At 55.1% G+C, this 16,209-nt stretch overlaps 1 protein-coding gene across 1 annotated transcript in view; it reads right to left on the bottom strand.

Moving 5' to 3' along the window:
- The window catches only part of KSR2 (kinase suppressor of ras 2), a 78,690-nt gene that overhangs the window by 23,196 nt on the left and 39,285 nt on the right, over nucleotides 1-16,209 (bottom strand). Inside the window, exons 6-15 of the mRNA XM_039726112.1 lie at nucleotides 14,041-14,110; nucleotides 13,384-13,467; nucleotides 10,963-11,030; nucleotides 10,689-10,787; nucleotides 9,459-9,577; nucleotides 7,206-7,374; nucleotides 4,694-4,735; nucleotides 4,360-4,426; nucleotides 2,853-2,901; nucleotides 1,346-1,713 (exon numbers count right to left, since the gene is read on the bottom strand). Of these exons, the coding sequence (XP_039582046.1) occupies nucleotides 1,346-1,713; nucleotides 2,853-2,901; nucleotides 4,360-4,426; nucleotides 4,694-4,735; nucleotides 7,206-7,374; nucleotides 9,459-9,577; nucleotides 10,689-10,787; nucleotides 10,963-11,030; nucleotides 13,384-13,467; nucleotides 14,041-14,110 (1,135 nt within the window). The remainder of the gene's footprint in view (nucleotides 1-1,345; nucleotides 1,714-2,852; nucleotides 2,902-4,359; nucleotides 4,427-4,693; nucleotides 4,736-7,205; nucleotides 7,375-9,458; nucleotides 9,578-10,688; nucleotides 10,788-10,962; nucleotides 11,031-13,383; nucleotides 13,468-14,040; nucleotides 14,111-16,209) is intronic.

The raw sequence follows: 16,209 nt of genomic DNA, 5'->3' as shown, positions 1-16,209 counted from the left end.
CCTGGAGCTACCCAATAGATGGAAATGCTGAGGAATTTTCCCCAGATGGCTCATTTTTGGTCCTGAATAAAAGGCATCGTTTTTCCAGTCACCAGCTGGGGAGAGGCAGCCCCGCTTTGGAGTCACCCTGACCCCAGAGGATGAAACTCCCAAGGCAAACACCATCCAAGAACCCACTGGAGCAGGGATGAGGTAACACAAATTTGGGGTGAAATCCTTTTGGTTTGGACAAAGAAGGAAAAGAGCACCTGCAGAGCCACCCCATCTGGGATCAGGGACTGGGAGGTGCCACTTGCAAGGGAAAATTAGGGACATCAGGAAAAGATGATGCAATATTTCATCACTGATGGCTGTTGGAAGCGGTGCCATTCCATTGCTTTTTGAAATGCTGCCAGGAGGAAAATTCAGCCTCACCTTGGAGAAACTTCTCTGGGAGAAAACAAACTGTTTGGGATGAAAAGCAGGACCATGTCCAGTCCCATGGCTGAAAGCATGGTCTGGAGGTGAAGGAAATCATGGAATTCCCTGGAATAAATGCATTTCCCATGACAACAGCTGCTCTGGTAGCACTTGCAGCCTCTTTGCCTCCAGGCCAGGTGAGATGTTTTGCCCAACTAAGCACGGATTATACTGGGAGACTCTGTGCTGCATTCCCATTGGGAATGTGGATAAGGGCACGTATTTGCCTTGAGACCAAAAAAGCTGTGAAGGTGCTGTGAAGCCCCCAAATCCCTGAAAGCTGCAAGGAGCTTCTCAGTCTTCCAGTTACTAAATGGACTCCAGGAGAGCTGGAGAGGGACTGGGGACAAGGGATGGAGGGACAGGACACAGGGAATGGCTTCCCACTGCCAGAGGGCAGGGATGGATGGGATATTGGGAATTAGGAATTGTTCCCTGGCAGGGTGGGCAGGCCCTGGCACAGGGTGCCCAGAGCAGCTGTGGCTGCCCCTGGATCCCTGGCAGTGCCCAAGGCCAGGTTGGAATATCCTGGGATAGTGGAAGGTGCTAAAGCCCTGGCTTGGCTTTAAGGTCTCTCCCAACCCAACCCAAACCATTCCATGGTTCCATGATGCTTCCTGTGCCTGGACAAACAAACCATTCCTGTCCGGAACTTGCCTCCTACAGAAAAATGTCCTGCCTGGACAGACTTTTGAATTTGCTGTGTCCTCCACACCACAAACCCCAGCACATGGAGAACATGGATACAGCACATGGACAGCATCCCTTCCTTAGGGGAGGAAACTCAACCCAACCACACCGTTGGACTGGAGAAAAAAAAGACCGGGAAAACCGCATTTTTTAGACAGGGAAAACAAATTTTTGGCCAGAAAAAGCCAACTCCAACCTGGTGATGATGGCGAGGTGGGGCGGGCTCATGCAGGCCCCCATGAAGAGCACCACGTTCTCGTGCCGGGTCTGCCGGTAGGCCATGACCTCCCTCTTGAAGGCCTTGAGCTGGTCCTCGTTGTCGCGCTCGATGTCGATGAGGCGGATGGCCACCTCCCCGTGCCAGCGCCCGTGGAACACCTGCCCGAAGCGGCCCTTGCCGATGAGCTCGCCGATCTCCAGCTGCTCGAAGGGGATGTCCCACTCCTGCAGGAAGATGCTGGTCTGGCTGGCCTTGCGCGGGAAGTTGCGCGCCGAGAGCAGCGAGAGGTTCATCTCCTCGAAGTCGTCCTCGGACTCCTGCACCTCCTCGGCGCCTTCCTCGTTCTGTGGTGGGCAAAGGGCACGGGGAACAATAAAACAGGGAGGAAACTGTGGGGAAAAACCCCACTGAGCCAACTCCAGCTCGCTCAGACCTGGAGGAACCGGGCAGGGCCTCCCAACACCAACGGAGCAGCCCTGCTCTACACAAAGTTGGCAGAATCCCAGATTTTCATAGAATCATGGAATCCTTCAGGTTGGAAAAGCCATCTGGGATAGACTCCAATGTCACCATGATATTTTATGAAAATCTTTTCACTAGGATTTTCTCCTGAGAAGCCTCAGAAATGTAAACAATCACCTGTCTGGTGGCTGTGGAATGTGGCCTGGAGATGGTTTACCAACAGGTGCATCTTTGACTGGTCTCATGTGAGTTGTTTTTACTTAAGGACCAATCACAGCCATGGTGTCAGACTCTGTCTGTCACAAGTTTTTATTCTTCATTCCTTTCCTAGCCTTCTGACATATCCTTTCTTCTATTCTTTTAGTATACTTTAGTATAGCATTTTTAGTATAATATCATAATATAATAAATCAGCCCTCTAAGAAATATGGAGACAGATTCATCTCTTCCTTTGTCCTGGGACCCACAAACACAACAACACTCCAACCCTCCCCCAGCATGGCCAAGGCCACCACAAACCCATGTCCCCAGGTGCCACAAGCACAAGGTTTAAATCCCCCCAGAGCTGGGGACTCCACCGCTTCCATGTGGAACCATTTAACCCCATCCTGGGGCTAAATTTAAGATTGTGGCCCATCAGAGATTTAATTAATTTGTCTTAAAACAGTTTCGTCCTCCCCTGGCTAAGCTGTGCTCTGTTAATTCCCATTATTCCCGGACCCCTTGATGGTCCATTTAGACTTCCTATAGGATTTACAGCACCTCTTAAAAGCTCCATCCTCATCTTCCCTTCCTTTCTTTCCCTCCCACCGCATTTTTAATGCCTCCTAAAAAACCTCATTGAATGCCAAACTCAAAGCCCAGGAGGGTCCCTCTCCATGGGGTGGGGACACGGATGCCTGGACTTTAATTCAATTATCAGCAACTCCACTGCACAGATGGGAAACGTCTCCATTTCCCAGGAAATGTGCCCCAAGATATCCTTAAAACCAAGGCCCATTAAGCACAGGAGCCATCTCACCTCCGAGGTGGGCTCCACTTCAATTTGAAGCAATGGGTTTCCTTCCAGGCTGTTAAAAGAATTATGGAATTAACACCATGGAAAAACACCGGGATCTGGGGAGCAGTCCCTGCCCTGGGGATAAAGGGGTCAGAGAGGAGAAGGTGCCACTAACGCAGGGAAAGGGACAGATTTACCCCCACTGACCCTGACCACACTCGAGGCATTTTCAGAGATTTCTAAGATTTCTTCACAACCAACCCCAGCCAAAGCAGAAGTGCAGAAGGAAAGAAAGGGAGTTTTTCAATCATTTTGGAGAAGTGGAGGGTTCAGAGATCCTCTCCCTGCAGTAAAGCACCCAAATCTGACTGGTTTCCCAGTTCTTTTCCTTCCCTGTTCACTCAGCACTTCCCACCCCCAGGTCCGTGATTGGGGTCTGCTGCTCCTGACAATAAATGGGGAATTAGGGAAGTTCAGAATGAGGGATCAGCTGGAACATCATATAAATATATTATAAATTATTATTATTAATCTCTTTTCAGGGGAATTACGCTCCCCCAGGACATGGCAATCCTGCAAGTCCTATCCCATTCCACAGCCACTAAAGACTGTAAATCCCAGGATCCTACAGAAAAGGAGTCGATCCTGGTATTTTGAGCAGCTTGGGAAGCCCAAGTGGCTGCAGAACATCTCCGTGGATGGGTGGTTTGCAGGAGCAGCCGGCTCCTCATCGTTATCCCAGGCATGAATTCCTGTCTCCTGAGGATCCAGAGATGTTTAACCCAGCCAAGCCCAGGATGGCTCCCATGGGAAGTTCTCAGTGTGGGGGGGACAGAGGGAATCACAGATTTTGGATATTTACAGCCGTTCCTCCCCAAATTATGTCTTGACACCTTCCTTTAGGCAGGGAAAAAAATGGCTTAGGTTTCACCATTTTTCCATGGATTCCCAAGGGACAGAGCTTCCATCCTTTGCTCCACTGGATCCCCAGCAGAATTTGGAGAGTGTGGACAAGCCAGCCAAAAACTAGGGCCAGGCCTGATCCCTTAAAGCCCTGGCTTGTGAAATCCTTCCAAAATGGCCTTTAGAGGCAGGATCAGGAGGGACAGAGCACTGGAGTGTGGCTGCAGGAGCAGCACAGGCTCCAGGGCATCAAGGAATGATGGATTTGGGCTCGACCTGCTGGGGAGGGATGGTTCTAACACTGATTAAATGCTGCTTTTCCCAACTTTCAGCCTGGAGTTTATTTGGCTTGACAATATTGGAAGTGGCAAAGATACAGCGGTTATCTGCTTTTAGTTTAATTATAACTGAATTAATCCCTTGGGCTGGGGATTTTTGGACTGAAATCCAATTTTTTTTTTCTAGCAGTGAAGAGCTGTGGGTCATAAATGAACCTCTTGCCCTCCTTCTCAACCTTCCAGAGCCCGGGGGTCTCACCAGGACCACCTGAGCCAGGGGAGCACCCATGGGGGCCTGGAGGATTTGGGGAGCAGAGGGAAGGGGCTGGGGATGGGGAGTCACTCACATGGGGTTGGAGGTGACGGGGTGCAGGACGACCTGTGGGGCTCGGGTCGGCGTCTCAGGCACCACATCTGGGAACAGGAGAGAGGAGTCAGAGATCTCTGGGGGCATCCAGGGGAATTAAACCCCACCCTTCACCCCCAGGTCCCACTTAGTGACACCCTGAGTAGGGCTGGGGGTCACTTAGGGCCACCCGACCCTGCAGCACCAACAGGCTTTGAGGAGAAATCCCACCCCAGCACCTCCCCGGCACAAATCCAGGGGTTTGGAGAGCTGGCCACACACCCATCCCCACCAGGAGAAACCCCATCCAAGGAGAAGCTTCCAGAGAGCCTTACCTGGGAAAATGAACTGCTGCTTGTACTTGTAGTAATGGGAGGCTGGAAAAGAGGAACAAGGGTTCAACACTGACCTGTGGAGCTGGAAAAGCTCCAGCCTGTGCCCAGGTCTTCACCAGGAAACCTCAACCCCAGTTGTGTGAAGCCCTCCTGTGTGATCCAACCTCTCCCATTTCCATATCCCCATATGGAATATTCCAAAATGGCACATAGGATGCCCAGGCCAAAAACTTAAGACCTTTGCTGGATAATAACTTGATTTTTCCCCCCACAGCTTCTTTTCTGCACCATTTGGAGAGCATCAATGTCACCCATGAAGTCACTGGTGGGGTTTGGACACCAGTTTGCCAGCCAGGTTACAGTCCTGGCCCTCAAGTGGGATTTGGGAAGCTCTTGGCAACCAAGTGATGGGTTTGCAGCTGCTGCCCATTTGGGCCACATTCCACCCTTTTTTCCCTGGCTTTGGAGCCGTGTCCTTCCTGGAAGGAGTCGTAGGAGCCACTGTCCAAAGCCAGAGTTTGGAGAGGCTCTGGGAGTTGGGAGCTGGCTCCCATCCCCAGCCCAAGGACTGATCCGATTCCGTGGGCAGGCAGGTCATGGGTGCGAAGAACTCAGAGCTGCTGAGGCCACCAGGGGTTGGCAGCAGCTCAGAAATCACCTCCTTATCTCCAAGACCCCAAGGGCCACGGCTCAGCTTCCCCCCTCCAGCTCAGAGACCCCAAAGTCCGACCTCAGCCCTGCAGCAGGACCTGAGCCAACATCAAAGGAGCCTGGAAGGTAATTCCAGCAGGAGAAGGTCACTGTCTCACCATTTCCAAGCTCAAATCCTAATCCCTGAGATGATCATCCTGATGGGATAAATTATGGGAAGATGAAAGCAGGGTAAGTCCTGCTTTGGATCCCATTCTGCTCCTGATGGGAACCAAACAGGGAGCAAACACCCCCAGAGATGCCAGGGTCTGATCCTGCCCTGCTCTACCTCTGCCAGCTGGGAATGTGTTCCAAGCCCCCCAAAGGGGGCTGAAATCCATGAAATAATGTCCCAACAAACCCCACAGGGAGGTGTCTGCTCCAGAAGTGACCCACGATGGGGTTTCCAGGGGCTGGATCCTCCCAGAGCCAGGCAGGGTCCAGGGCTGGCCCAGCAGCGAATTGGGATTCCAAGGCACCAGGACACTTTGGCTCTGGAAGAGCTCCTTGCGCTGGGTCACACCAGCATGGAACTCACGCCGTGTCCTCCCAGACCTTGGGGGCTCCGGGGCTGTGCCTGGTGAAATCCTGACCCTCCGGATGGGTCCCACCATTCCTGGGAGCGCTCAGGGCTTCCTCGTGCCATTCCGGGATCCTGCCTGAATCCCAGGCACTCTGGGACTGCCACCTCTCCGGGCATGCAGGACATGATGGGTGGTTGATTGCTGGGGAGGGTTCCCAGCTTCTGGAAGTGTTTGTTGTTGTAGTGATGGATTCTGCCAGGCAACTTCCTCCTCATCTTCCTCCTTCTTCTCCTCTTCCTCTCTCACTGAAGACTGCTCAAGATGGAGGCACCACCACGGAGCATGAAGTTCCTGCCTGGTTCCTCTGGAGAAGCCATCCTGACCCTCCTTCCGACCACACCAGTTCATTAATCCTGGGATTTTGGGGGTGCAGGACCTCAACCTTCTGGCTGGTCCAGCAAGGAGGTCAAGGACCAAGCAGGGCCACCAGGACAGCCAGGAGTGCCTCAGCATCCCAGGGATCTCCTCTTCCCTTGCCAGCTCTATTTTTGGAGCAGGTGGACACACTTCCAGGAGTGATGCTGAGCCATTCCCTCCTGGAAGGGACCTTTCCTGGAGCAGCAGGACATCCCAAAGGAAGGCAGACACGCTGGGACAGGCTTTGATACACCCTGAGCCCAGGAGGAGCTTTTTGGGCCATCTTCCATAACTTCTGTGACCTGCAGCCACCATGACCTCCCTGCCTCTCCCACCATCCCTGAAGAGATGGAGCCCCTGGAGCAGAGGGATCCCAGGTCCAGATTCCATGGGACAAGCCACATCAGACATTCCCAGAACCATCTGTCACCCCACCCATACTGCCAACCTGCTGGGGACCCATCACCCCAAAAACATGTCAGGATCACCCCAATTTGATGTCATAGAGGGGTCAGCCCCTGGTTTCTGTTTGCACCTGAGGCGAAATGCCTGGAAATCCATGGAAAAATGGAAAATCCATGCCTGGAAAGGCTTTTTAGCTTCAAGAGAGCGGAAACTGAGCTGGCGCCAACTTTGGAGGATTCCAAGACTGGATCAAGCCTTGGGCTCTGACCCTTCTTCAAGCAGGAGATTCGACCAGAGACACCCAACCTGAATTATCCTAAACTCACCTTTTCTCCTCATTTCTACTTCCACCTTCTCCCCACCCCGGTGCAAACCCAGGAAGGGAATCAGGCGGAACCGTCCCACATCCCACGGACACCCCAGGACACGAGTGCCCCTGAGGGGGCAGGCGGGGCCAAGGGGAGGGGTGGCAGTACCTGGCAGGTTGAACTGCTTCTGCTGGCGCGGGCACTGCGGGGACGGGTGCAGCGGGGACGGCGGCGTGGCGCTGGGGGGCAGCGGCGGCGCCGGCGAGGACGGCGTGGACGAGGTGGTGGACGAGGGGTTGCTGCTGGAATCTGGCTGGTAGGGCACCGGAATGTGGTCCTGAGGGACACGGGGAAGGAGGGAAAGGAGAGAAAATGGTGAGAGCAGCGCTGGTTGGTGCCACCCCGAGGTGCAGAGAACCCCACGTGACATCATCCCACTCATTTCTTCCAGAAGTCCTAGAAAACACCTGGAGCTTTCCCCAAAGCTGTTTGTATTCCTCGAGGCCATTTCCCACCATAAACTGGCTCCTTTCCCACCCTCAGCCCCAGCTGAGGGTGCCACAAATCCCCTGGCTCTGCACAGCCACGGCCACCAAGGCCAGAATTGGGGCCACCACCTCGGGGCTTGGTCCTTGGGGACAACAAGGGGCTGGAAGTTCCTGCTGTGCTCCTTGGAGCCAAACCCCAGGGCCTTGCAGGGAGCAGAGGGACCTGGAAGGAGCAGCCAACACATCACAAGACATTCCTCAGCATTCCTTGAGTCTTCCCAGTCAAGGCCAGCGATTTTGGGTGCACATTGGCGTGGGTGGGAAGGGACCACGGAGAGCCAACAGGCAGGAAAACATGCTTGGATGTCTTAGATCCCAAAAGGAAAACTGGGGCCAGAATCTGACCCCTTTCTGCCCAACTTGGAGCCACTGAACAGGGTCTGAGCAGTGCTGAGCATTCCCATCCCCACAGAATTTCCCTCCAAGGTTAAAAAACCTGCACGAGCCTTCCCCAGCAGGTAATTTTGTCCTAATTAATTAATTCTTAAATGAGCTGGGCTTTCCAGGAAAGCCATATTGGTCATCATTCCATGCTCAAGAATCTTGGTCAGGTAAATTCTTTTTTAAGCAACCAGTGAAGGTCAAAACAATTAAGATTTCGCGGGGGGTGGAATTAGAGGAATTGAAGGTCTCTTCCAACCCAGGGCCATTCCATGATTTTATTCAGGATACCTTTAAAGAATTGCTTTCAGAAATACCAAAGTAAGAAGGGAGCCCTGCTAAAATAAGAATATTTACAGGGGAAATTTCAACCTGAGTGGGAGTGCCCAGGACAAAAGCACCACCCCAAAACAACAAAGCCAGATCCCCACACCAAGAAATTCCTAAAAAGATTTAGGTTTAAAATCAGCATCTCCAGGAGCATATTGGTACCCAGACTTTTCCCAGAGCCAGAAGATGCTGAGGGCTGGAGGAGCTCAGCCAGGCTTTGGGAATTCAGGGTTTTGTTGATCCATTCCCCATCAGGTCAGTGATGTCCCTCTTTCTGAGCTCTTCCAGCCTGCTAATCCCTCACCCTGCCCTCCCTCCAAGGAATTTTCCACTGGAGGCCAACGGGCTTTAAATTCCATCAGAAGCAGCCCTGGGAGGGGTTTATTGTATCAAGGCAGAGCAGGAGTGAGCCAGGTGCTCTGTCAGGTCTGGCTTGAGCAGCTTCGCCAGAGACAATCCAATTCCAGGCTGGTTTTATTTGCAACAATAAATTTGTTATTTATTGAAGCCTCTACTGGGAGCAGAGACCTCAAACCACCCCAAATTCAGCTTGGAACTGAAGACTCAGAGGCCACAATGGATCAGGAGTGGGACAGCAGGATCCAGGCTGTTCTGGAAGTGCTGATCCTGTTTTATTTTTAAAAGAAATAACTTCATTGGATATATATCCAGGGAAGAGAATGGAGCTGGGAAGGGGCTGGAGCCCCAGCAGAGGCTGAGGTAGCTGGGAAGGGGCTCAGCCTGGAGAAAAGGAGGCTCAGGGGGAACCTTGTGGCTCTGCACAGCTCCTGACAGGAGGGGACAGCCGGGGGGGTCGGGCTGTGCTCCAGGGAACAGGGACAGGAGGAGAGGGAACGGCCTCAGGCTGGGCCAGGGCAGGCTCAGGGTGGAATTTGGGAAAATTCCTTCACTGAAAGGGTGGTCAGGCACTGGCACAGCTGCCCAGGGCAGTGCTGGAGTCATTCAGCAGCCGTGTGGATGTGGCACTTGGGGACATGGGACAGCGCCGGCCTTGGCAGTGCAGGGGGAGCAACAAACTCGATTTTCCTAAACGATCTTTCCCAGCCTGAAGAATTCCACCATTCTCTGCACAGCTGCGGATATTTGGGTGCAGGGGTCATGTCCCTGTGGCAGGGTGTGGCCGCGGGGGGCTCAGGCTCACCTTGTTGAGTTTGTTGGTTTTGGGGAGCGTTTGGCTGACGTGCAGGTCCGAATACCGGGGGGGCTTCCGCAGGGGGTTGTTGATGTCGCAGGGCACCGACTCTGTCCGGACCAACCTCGCTGCATTCAGAAGGGACAGAGGGGAAAGGGGGTGGAGAGGAGGGGAAGAGAGAGGGAAGGACATCAAAGCTCAGCAGCAGCGCCCGGGGCCGCCCTGCGCTTGCAGACCGCTCTCCAAAGCGACTCCGCGGCTCTTCCAGCCTGGGCTGGCAGCGGAACTTCGGCATCCTCCGGCCACAGCCAACCCCCCCGGCAGCAGTTTGGGAGGGTCCTGCAGCTGCCACGGCCCCTCTGTGAACCGGGGCTCAGCCAGCACAATCCTGCTCCTTGCTGGAGCTTTGTGGGGTGAGGGAAGGAGCCGGCTCAGAACACTGAGATTTTTGGGGGAAAAGCCAGCCTGAAGGCTGAGGGGCTCAGGAATGGTTTAACTCCAAGATAATGGATTTAAGAGCTGGGTTTGGGATTTTTTTTTTGGCGGGTGGGGAGTTATTTCAGTGATGCTGAGGCCACCCCAAAGCCATGCTGCTCCTAAAACACACAGCGGGCAGCTCCGGCTCTGGCAACATCACAGCCCTGAATCCCAACTCCTGCCCATCCCAGGAGCCCGACTGCCCCTTCCCTGCCTCCCGGGCAGGGTCTGCAGCAGCTCCGAGCCTGACGGGGGAAGGGGGGGAATCTTCAGCCGCTTCCACCCAAATTTGCTGCAAGCGAGGCCGTGGGGTGCGATGGGGGCTGTGAAACTGTCCCCTCTGAGGTGCCACCAGCACGATCCTTTTCCCCGGGATTAAAGCAAGGAGCGGGTTTTGGGGGGATATTTAACACAAAGGAACAGCTTTAAGAGCTCAAAATTCAAGGCAAGAGCGATTGGAAGCGTCTCCCTCAGGCAGTCGCGGTCCTCTGGCCAGCAAGGGAGCCAAAATCTGGAAGAAAAGAGGTGGGAAGCGCCGCCCCGCCGTCCTGCTGCAGGGTCCTGCCTGTCTCTGGGCGGGCTTTAGGCCGGGCTCTCCCGCAGGAGAGCGGGATAAGGCAGCTCCAAAAAGCACCACGAGCATCCGCAGGGCCACGGCCGCGTCCCCGGCGCGGGGACCCCGCATGCACCGGGAGGTTCGGGGTCCCCCATCCGCCCTGAGCTCTCGACAGAAGCAAAAGGCCAAAACCTGGTTGGACTTACCCCGTGCGGTGGGGAATCTGAAAAGAAAAGGAGGCAGGGGGAGGGTGGGTGGAAGTGGTTTGCAATGCAAATCTGCCTCGCCCCGAGCGGCTCGTCTCCCTACAAGCGGAAAAAACGGTGGGTAACATTTCCCCGGAGCGCCCAAGCGGTTCGGGAGCCTCCGTCCCGCCGGGGACCCCGCCTGGGTCCGGCTCCCGAATCGCCCGGGGGGATTTCGAAAGTTTTTCCCGCTGGCAACACCCCCGGAGCTCGGAGCGGGGGGCGGGGGGCTCACCTCCGCGGTGGATGATCAGCAGGTGACACGGGGGGGCCTCTTTGGTGCATTTGTTGTGGCACTTGAGCCTGGCAGGGGACAGAGAGAAAGGAGTGAGAAGGGAAAACTGATGGATGGAGGGACGGGATAAGGAGGAGGTTCTTCCCCGTGCCAGAGGGCAGGGATGGATGGGATATTGGGAAGGGATCGTTCCCTGGCAGGGAGGCTGAAGCTGTGGCTGCCCCTGCATCCCTGGAAGTGCCCAAGGCCAGGCTGGATGAGGCCTGGGACAGCAGAAGGTGTCCCTGCCCATGGCAGGGGTGGAATGGGATGGGTTTTAAGATCCCTTCCTATCCAGGCCATTCTGGGACTCTGTGATGGAGTTTTTTCCTCCTTTTCCCCTTGGGAAGGTGACTGGATGCACGGCTCTGGTCCTTCACCCAGTGTGAGCCCTGCAGGCTCCCTGCTTCCCATCATCCCCAAGCAGCAGGCCCAGGGCTAGGGAACAGCGTGGGATGCACATCCTAGAAAACCAGCAGGGGCTGACTGGCAGGAGCTGCACACCCCTGGAAATCCTCCATCCCAGTGGAGCAGCACAGGAATTCCCAAACCCGAGGGCTCTGCCCCACTGCTCCTTTCTGGGCCAGCCAGGCTGAGGACTCCCCAAATTGTCACTTCTGCCAGAGCTGGCTGCAGTAAAAGCAGCAAAATCCTGCACTGGGGGAGGGTGTACTGGAAGGTGGGACAGGATGAGCTGTAAGGTCCCCTCCAGCCCAAACCATTCCACGGTTCCATGAAATCCCCGTTCCCACCATCCTACTGCTGGAGGCTCAACTAAATTCAGGAGCAGCAGCAGGGGAAGAAGTGGCTGTCCTGGTCCCTGATGTGTCCCTGTCATTGTGCCCTCCTCTCCTGCCTTTATTAAGCACATTTAGCCAAAATAAAGAGAGGATTTACAGCCTCTGGATATTCTGCAGAGCTTTTCCCGGTTTTTTTTCCTGGAGCCAGGGCAGGAGTCTGGAGGGTTTCACCCCCGGGTCATGCATATAGGCATAGGCAGACTCCCAAAACTTTCCCATTCCTCCTTAATTAAGGATGGAAACGCATCCCCAGCTCACGCTCTGCCAGGCCGGCAGAAAGCCATGGGGGAAAAGGGAAAAAGGAGGAAAGGATTTATCAAAACAAGGGGAAATGATGGGGGAAAAAAAAAAAGAACGGCAGCTTCAAGTCAATGAGCTGGGTAATGAAAATTCAGGAGCTGCCCGTGTTAGCTTTTATTACAAAGCTGTTCCTAGAGGGAAAGGCAGGAATTAATTTGGTATTTGAGGCTTGGGGGGTTTGGGGTCCGGTTGTTTGTTTTACCTGTTGGTTCCCCTCTGCTTTCTGGGGAAAGCAGCGCCGGGGCAAGGCTGGAAAAAACCTAAATGCCTTGTGTTCCCTCCCAACTTTTGACTGCCAGGAAACGGATTTGTTCTTTTCTGTAGGATTACAGGGAGCAGGATTTGCACAGCCAGAGCCACAGCATCCCTGATCCTGGTCAGGGATCCCTCCTGCAGCACGGAGAGCTCGCAGGAAAAGCCTCGAGTTCCTCGAGCATGGATAGAACGGGAATCTCCCCTTTAAAATCCCTGTATTTGATAACATCCCTTCCAGAAAAGCCCCACCAGCTGCGGAGTAACCGAGCGCTTCTCGGCAGGTTTAAATCCCAATTTACCAACTCATCAGCGCTTAATCAGCGGCAGCAGCGGTCCTCACCGCTCCGTTAGCCGCAGACAATCGCACATTCCCAGCTCCCAGCCCAGGAAAGGCGGTCCCGGCTCCAGCACAGCTTCCCCCAGCGCTGGGGCCGCACGGCTCTGCCCGAGGCCGGGCTGCGCTGGGTGGGAGCAGCTGGAGCAGCCCCAGGCTGTTGTCCCGCTCCTGTCCCGTTTTATCCCCTCTCCTTTGTGCCATGGATGAACCGATTTGGCTCCTCGGGACCCTGCCAGGACACAGAAGTGCCCCAAACTCGGCAGAAACAGAGGTTCCAGCCCAAAACTGTGGGCAGAGCCCCCTGATGCCCAGAGCTATCCCTGCCTGGGCCAGCACACCATCCCTGCAGATCATTCCACCGGGAATCTCCGCAGCGTGGGGCTCTAAAGCCAGGCTTGGGCAAGGGGGGCTGCCAGGATCTGACTCAGAGCTCTGGAGCGAGCAGAGCCGGGGTCTGGCGGGCACATCCTCCCCGAGGAGCCCGAGCCCACCCCAGACACAAGCCCAGCCCTGCTTTGGGGTGTTATTCACCCCACTCCTCATCTCATTAACGCTTCCTGTGAGGATGAGCTGGCGGGAGCCTGGCTGGGGTTTCCGTGCCCAAATCCCTGCTCGGCTCCCCCGCCAGACCCCGATTGTCCCGTCCCGGTTTGAAGGAGTGACACAAACAGCTCCGGCACGGCGCCATACTTGCAGTTTTTGCATTTTAAGCCGAACAACATTCCCTTCCCGCAGACGGTGCAGGTCTGAGACATCCAGTACTTGGTGGAAAACCTGCGGAGAGAAACAGAGGGAGGGAGAGCTGAAGCCTCACTCATCTCCCGAGCCCTGCTTCGTCCTCTCTCTGCTGCCCTCAAACTCCAATGCAGGTGTTGAGGAATTTTGTCTAGGGATGCCAAAACACAACCCCGAGCCTTCCTTTGGTTCTGGAAGCTTGTTCCAAAGGGAATCCACCCTCAACTCCCCGTGATTCCCACCCAGAACCCCCCAAAACCTGCCCTGGGGACCAATGTGTGCAGCCCCTGGGGAAGCAGCTTCCCATCAAACAGCAGCGCTCTTCCCGGCGCTTTTCCCCCTTCAGGGAGATATGGAAGGGCTGCAATCCAGAGATGGGGAATTTGCCGAAGGCTGCCAAGGTCACAGATAACACACAGATTTATTGATAGCAGCTCGAGCCTTATCTAAAGCAGATCTGAGCTGAAATGGAATTGGAATGGGCTTGGAGGACAGCACAGCACAGCATGGGAAGAGAGGGAATGTCCCCAATCTCGGCGTTCCGGAGCAGAGATGGGAAGGGAGATGCCCATCCCTCATCCCCCCGGCACGGCAGCGCGGGGAGGGGCCCACCTGTGTTTTATGGAGTTTCCTAAATCCCGCCGAGGGATCTGCGGGGACCAGCGAGGCACTGACAGCGTATCTGCAGGGAGAGACCAGGAAAAGCAGCACTGGTAACAGCATCGAGAGCTGGCGTTCAGGTTTTTTGGGAAGGGGAGCAAAGGATGTGCACAAAAAATGGGATTTTCCTGCTATTCCCCTTGGAATGCCTCTCTGAGCTCCCTGCTGGGAAGCAGGAGAGCTCTGGGATTTGTGGGAATCGAGGTCTCCTGTCCCAGATCCCATCACCAGTTTGGACCAGGGAGGGGAGAGGAGAGGGTGCATCCCTGCGGAGGCAGGGCGGGATTGCAAAACTTTTGGAATGACATCAGGATGAGAGGCAAAATAAAGCTGGAGCAGCCTCACTGTCAGCTTTTAGTAAGACATTACAGCTTGAGGGGGCAGCTGAGGAAAAGCTGAGCGCCAGCCACTCCAAAGGTGATTCCATTCCTGTTCCAGAGGAAGAACAGAGTTAAAGCAGTCCCGGTGCTCTCCTTCCAGGGAAAAGCAGGGACAGGGATAAGGGAAAAGAGGGAAGTTCACTGGCAGCGCTGGAGCAGGAAGGCAATCAGGAGCATGGCCGTGCTTGGATTCCCCATCCTCCTTCAGCCTCGGCAGGGGTGGAAAAGCTGCTCCTCCTCCTCCTCATCCCGGCCACGGGAAAGGTCCTGCCCCGCAGGATGCTCAGCCCTGCCAGAGGATCCGTGCCGGGATCCAAAGGCTGGATTTTCTCAGGGATTTCAGAGGTTTCCCGAGCACCAGCGGTGGCTCCCGGCTGTTTGCTCAGTGCCAGCAAATCCCTGGCTAAACAGGCGCTGGATATTAGCCCAGGGAGCGGGGAGAGCCGCTGTTTGCTTCAATATCCCATTTTAATATAGCGGCAGGCACGGGGCTCTAATTGCAGCGGCCGGCTGAAGGTTACATTTACATCCCTCCCCCCGGGCTGGAAATCCTGGGAGCAGCCCGAGCTGATCCTGCTCCAGCACCTCCGAGCAGCAGCAGCTCTGGATCCTTCTGTCTTCTGGTCATTCCTCAGGCAGAGGCAGCAATTGAGATGTCAGATCACACAAGCATGGGATGGTTTGGGTGGGAAGGGACATTAAAATCCTCTCATTCCCATGGCAGGGACACCTCCCACTGTCCCAGGCTGCTCCAAGCCCTGTCCAGCCTGGCCTTGGGCACTGCCAGGGATCCAGGGGCAGCCACAGCTGCTCTGGGCACCCTGTGCCAGGGCCTGCCCACCCTGCCAGGGAACAATTCCTAATTCCCAATATCCCACCCAGCCCTGCCCTCTGGCAGTGGGAGCCATTCCCTGTGTCCTGGCTTTATCCACCTGTGTAAAAAGTCACTCTCCCTAACTTTTATAATCTCCCTTCAAAGCCAAGGGGGGAGTTCATGTCCCCAGCACCACATTGCCAATATTTTTTATGTTTTCTCACCAATCTTTGTGACAACTCACCCTGGGCCGCTGGACCAGCATCCCTCCTCTACCTCCACCTCCACAACCTCCCAGGGGTGGGAATTTGGGCCTCACATCTCAGAGGTGAGTGACCCCTCCGTGCCCAGCCTCGTGCCTCCCTGAGCGTCATTGCCCCTCACTAAATCCTGTTAGAAAACCGAGTTATCATCACCCCCGCTCCAAGGCCGCTCCCTGAAACGCCAAACACCCCGGCCAGAGCAGCTCTTCTCCCGGAATTAAATTACAACCTCCACGTTATCAGCCACAATTTATTCCCACTAACTTTCGGCTAGCCTCAATTAAATCCTGCCAGCCCGGCGAGGGGGAGAGGGGATGGAGGCAACGGCGGCTGCTGAGCCTTTTAATTACTTTCTAAATGTGCTCGCTGCAAAAATGTATTGAAGTGTAGCGGGGATTTTGACCTCGTAACATAAATGAGCCCGACGTGACTCACAGCTAATTACCTTCATTAGCGGCAGCGAGCCACGCAGGATCGCGGCGTTTAACAATAGAGCCGCTGTTGGCAGGAGGGGAAAGCAGCGGAGCGGGGCAGGAGGGCAGGGACAGGCACCGGGGGTCAGCCCCGAGGGCTCGGGGGGCTCCGGAGTTAATTGGGGAGTCTCCCCTTTCCCCGGATTCCTCGCAGTGTTAACTCGGGGGGAGATGCAGCAGCTTCCCCCCAG

The sequence above is a fragment of the Passer montanus genome, unplaced genomic scaffold (assembly GCF_014805655.1).
Source record: "Passer montanus isolate IOZ18808 unplaced genomic scaffold, ASM1480565v1 scaffold57, whole genome shotgun sequence".
In the NCBI taxonomy this organism is placed as follows: domain Eukaryota; kingdom Metazoa; phylum Chordata; class Aves; order Passeriformes; family Passeridae; genus Passer; species Passer montanus.
This window is presented reverse-complemented; position numbering and strand designations above follow the sequence as displayed.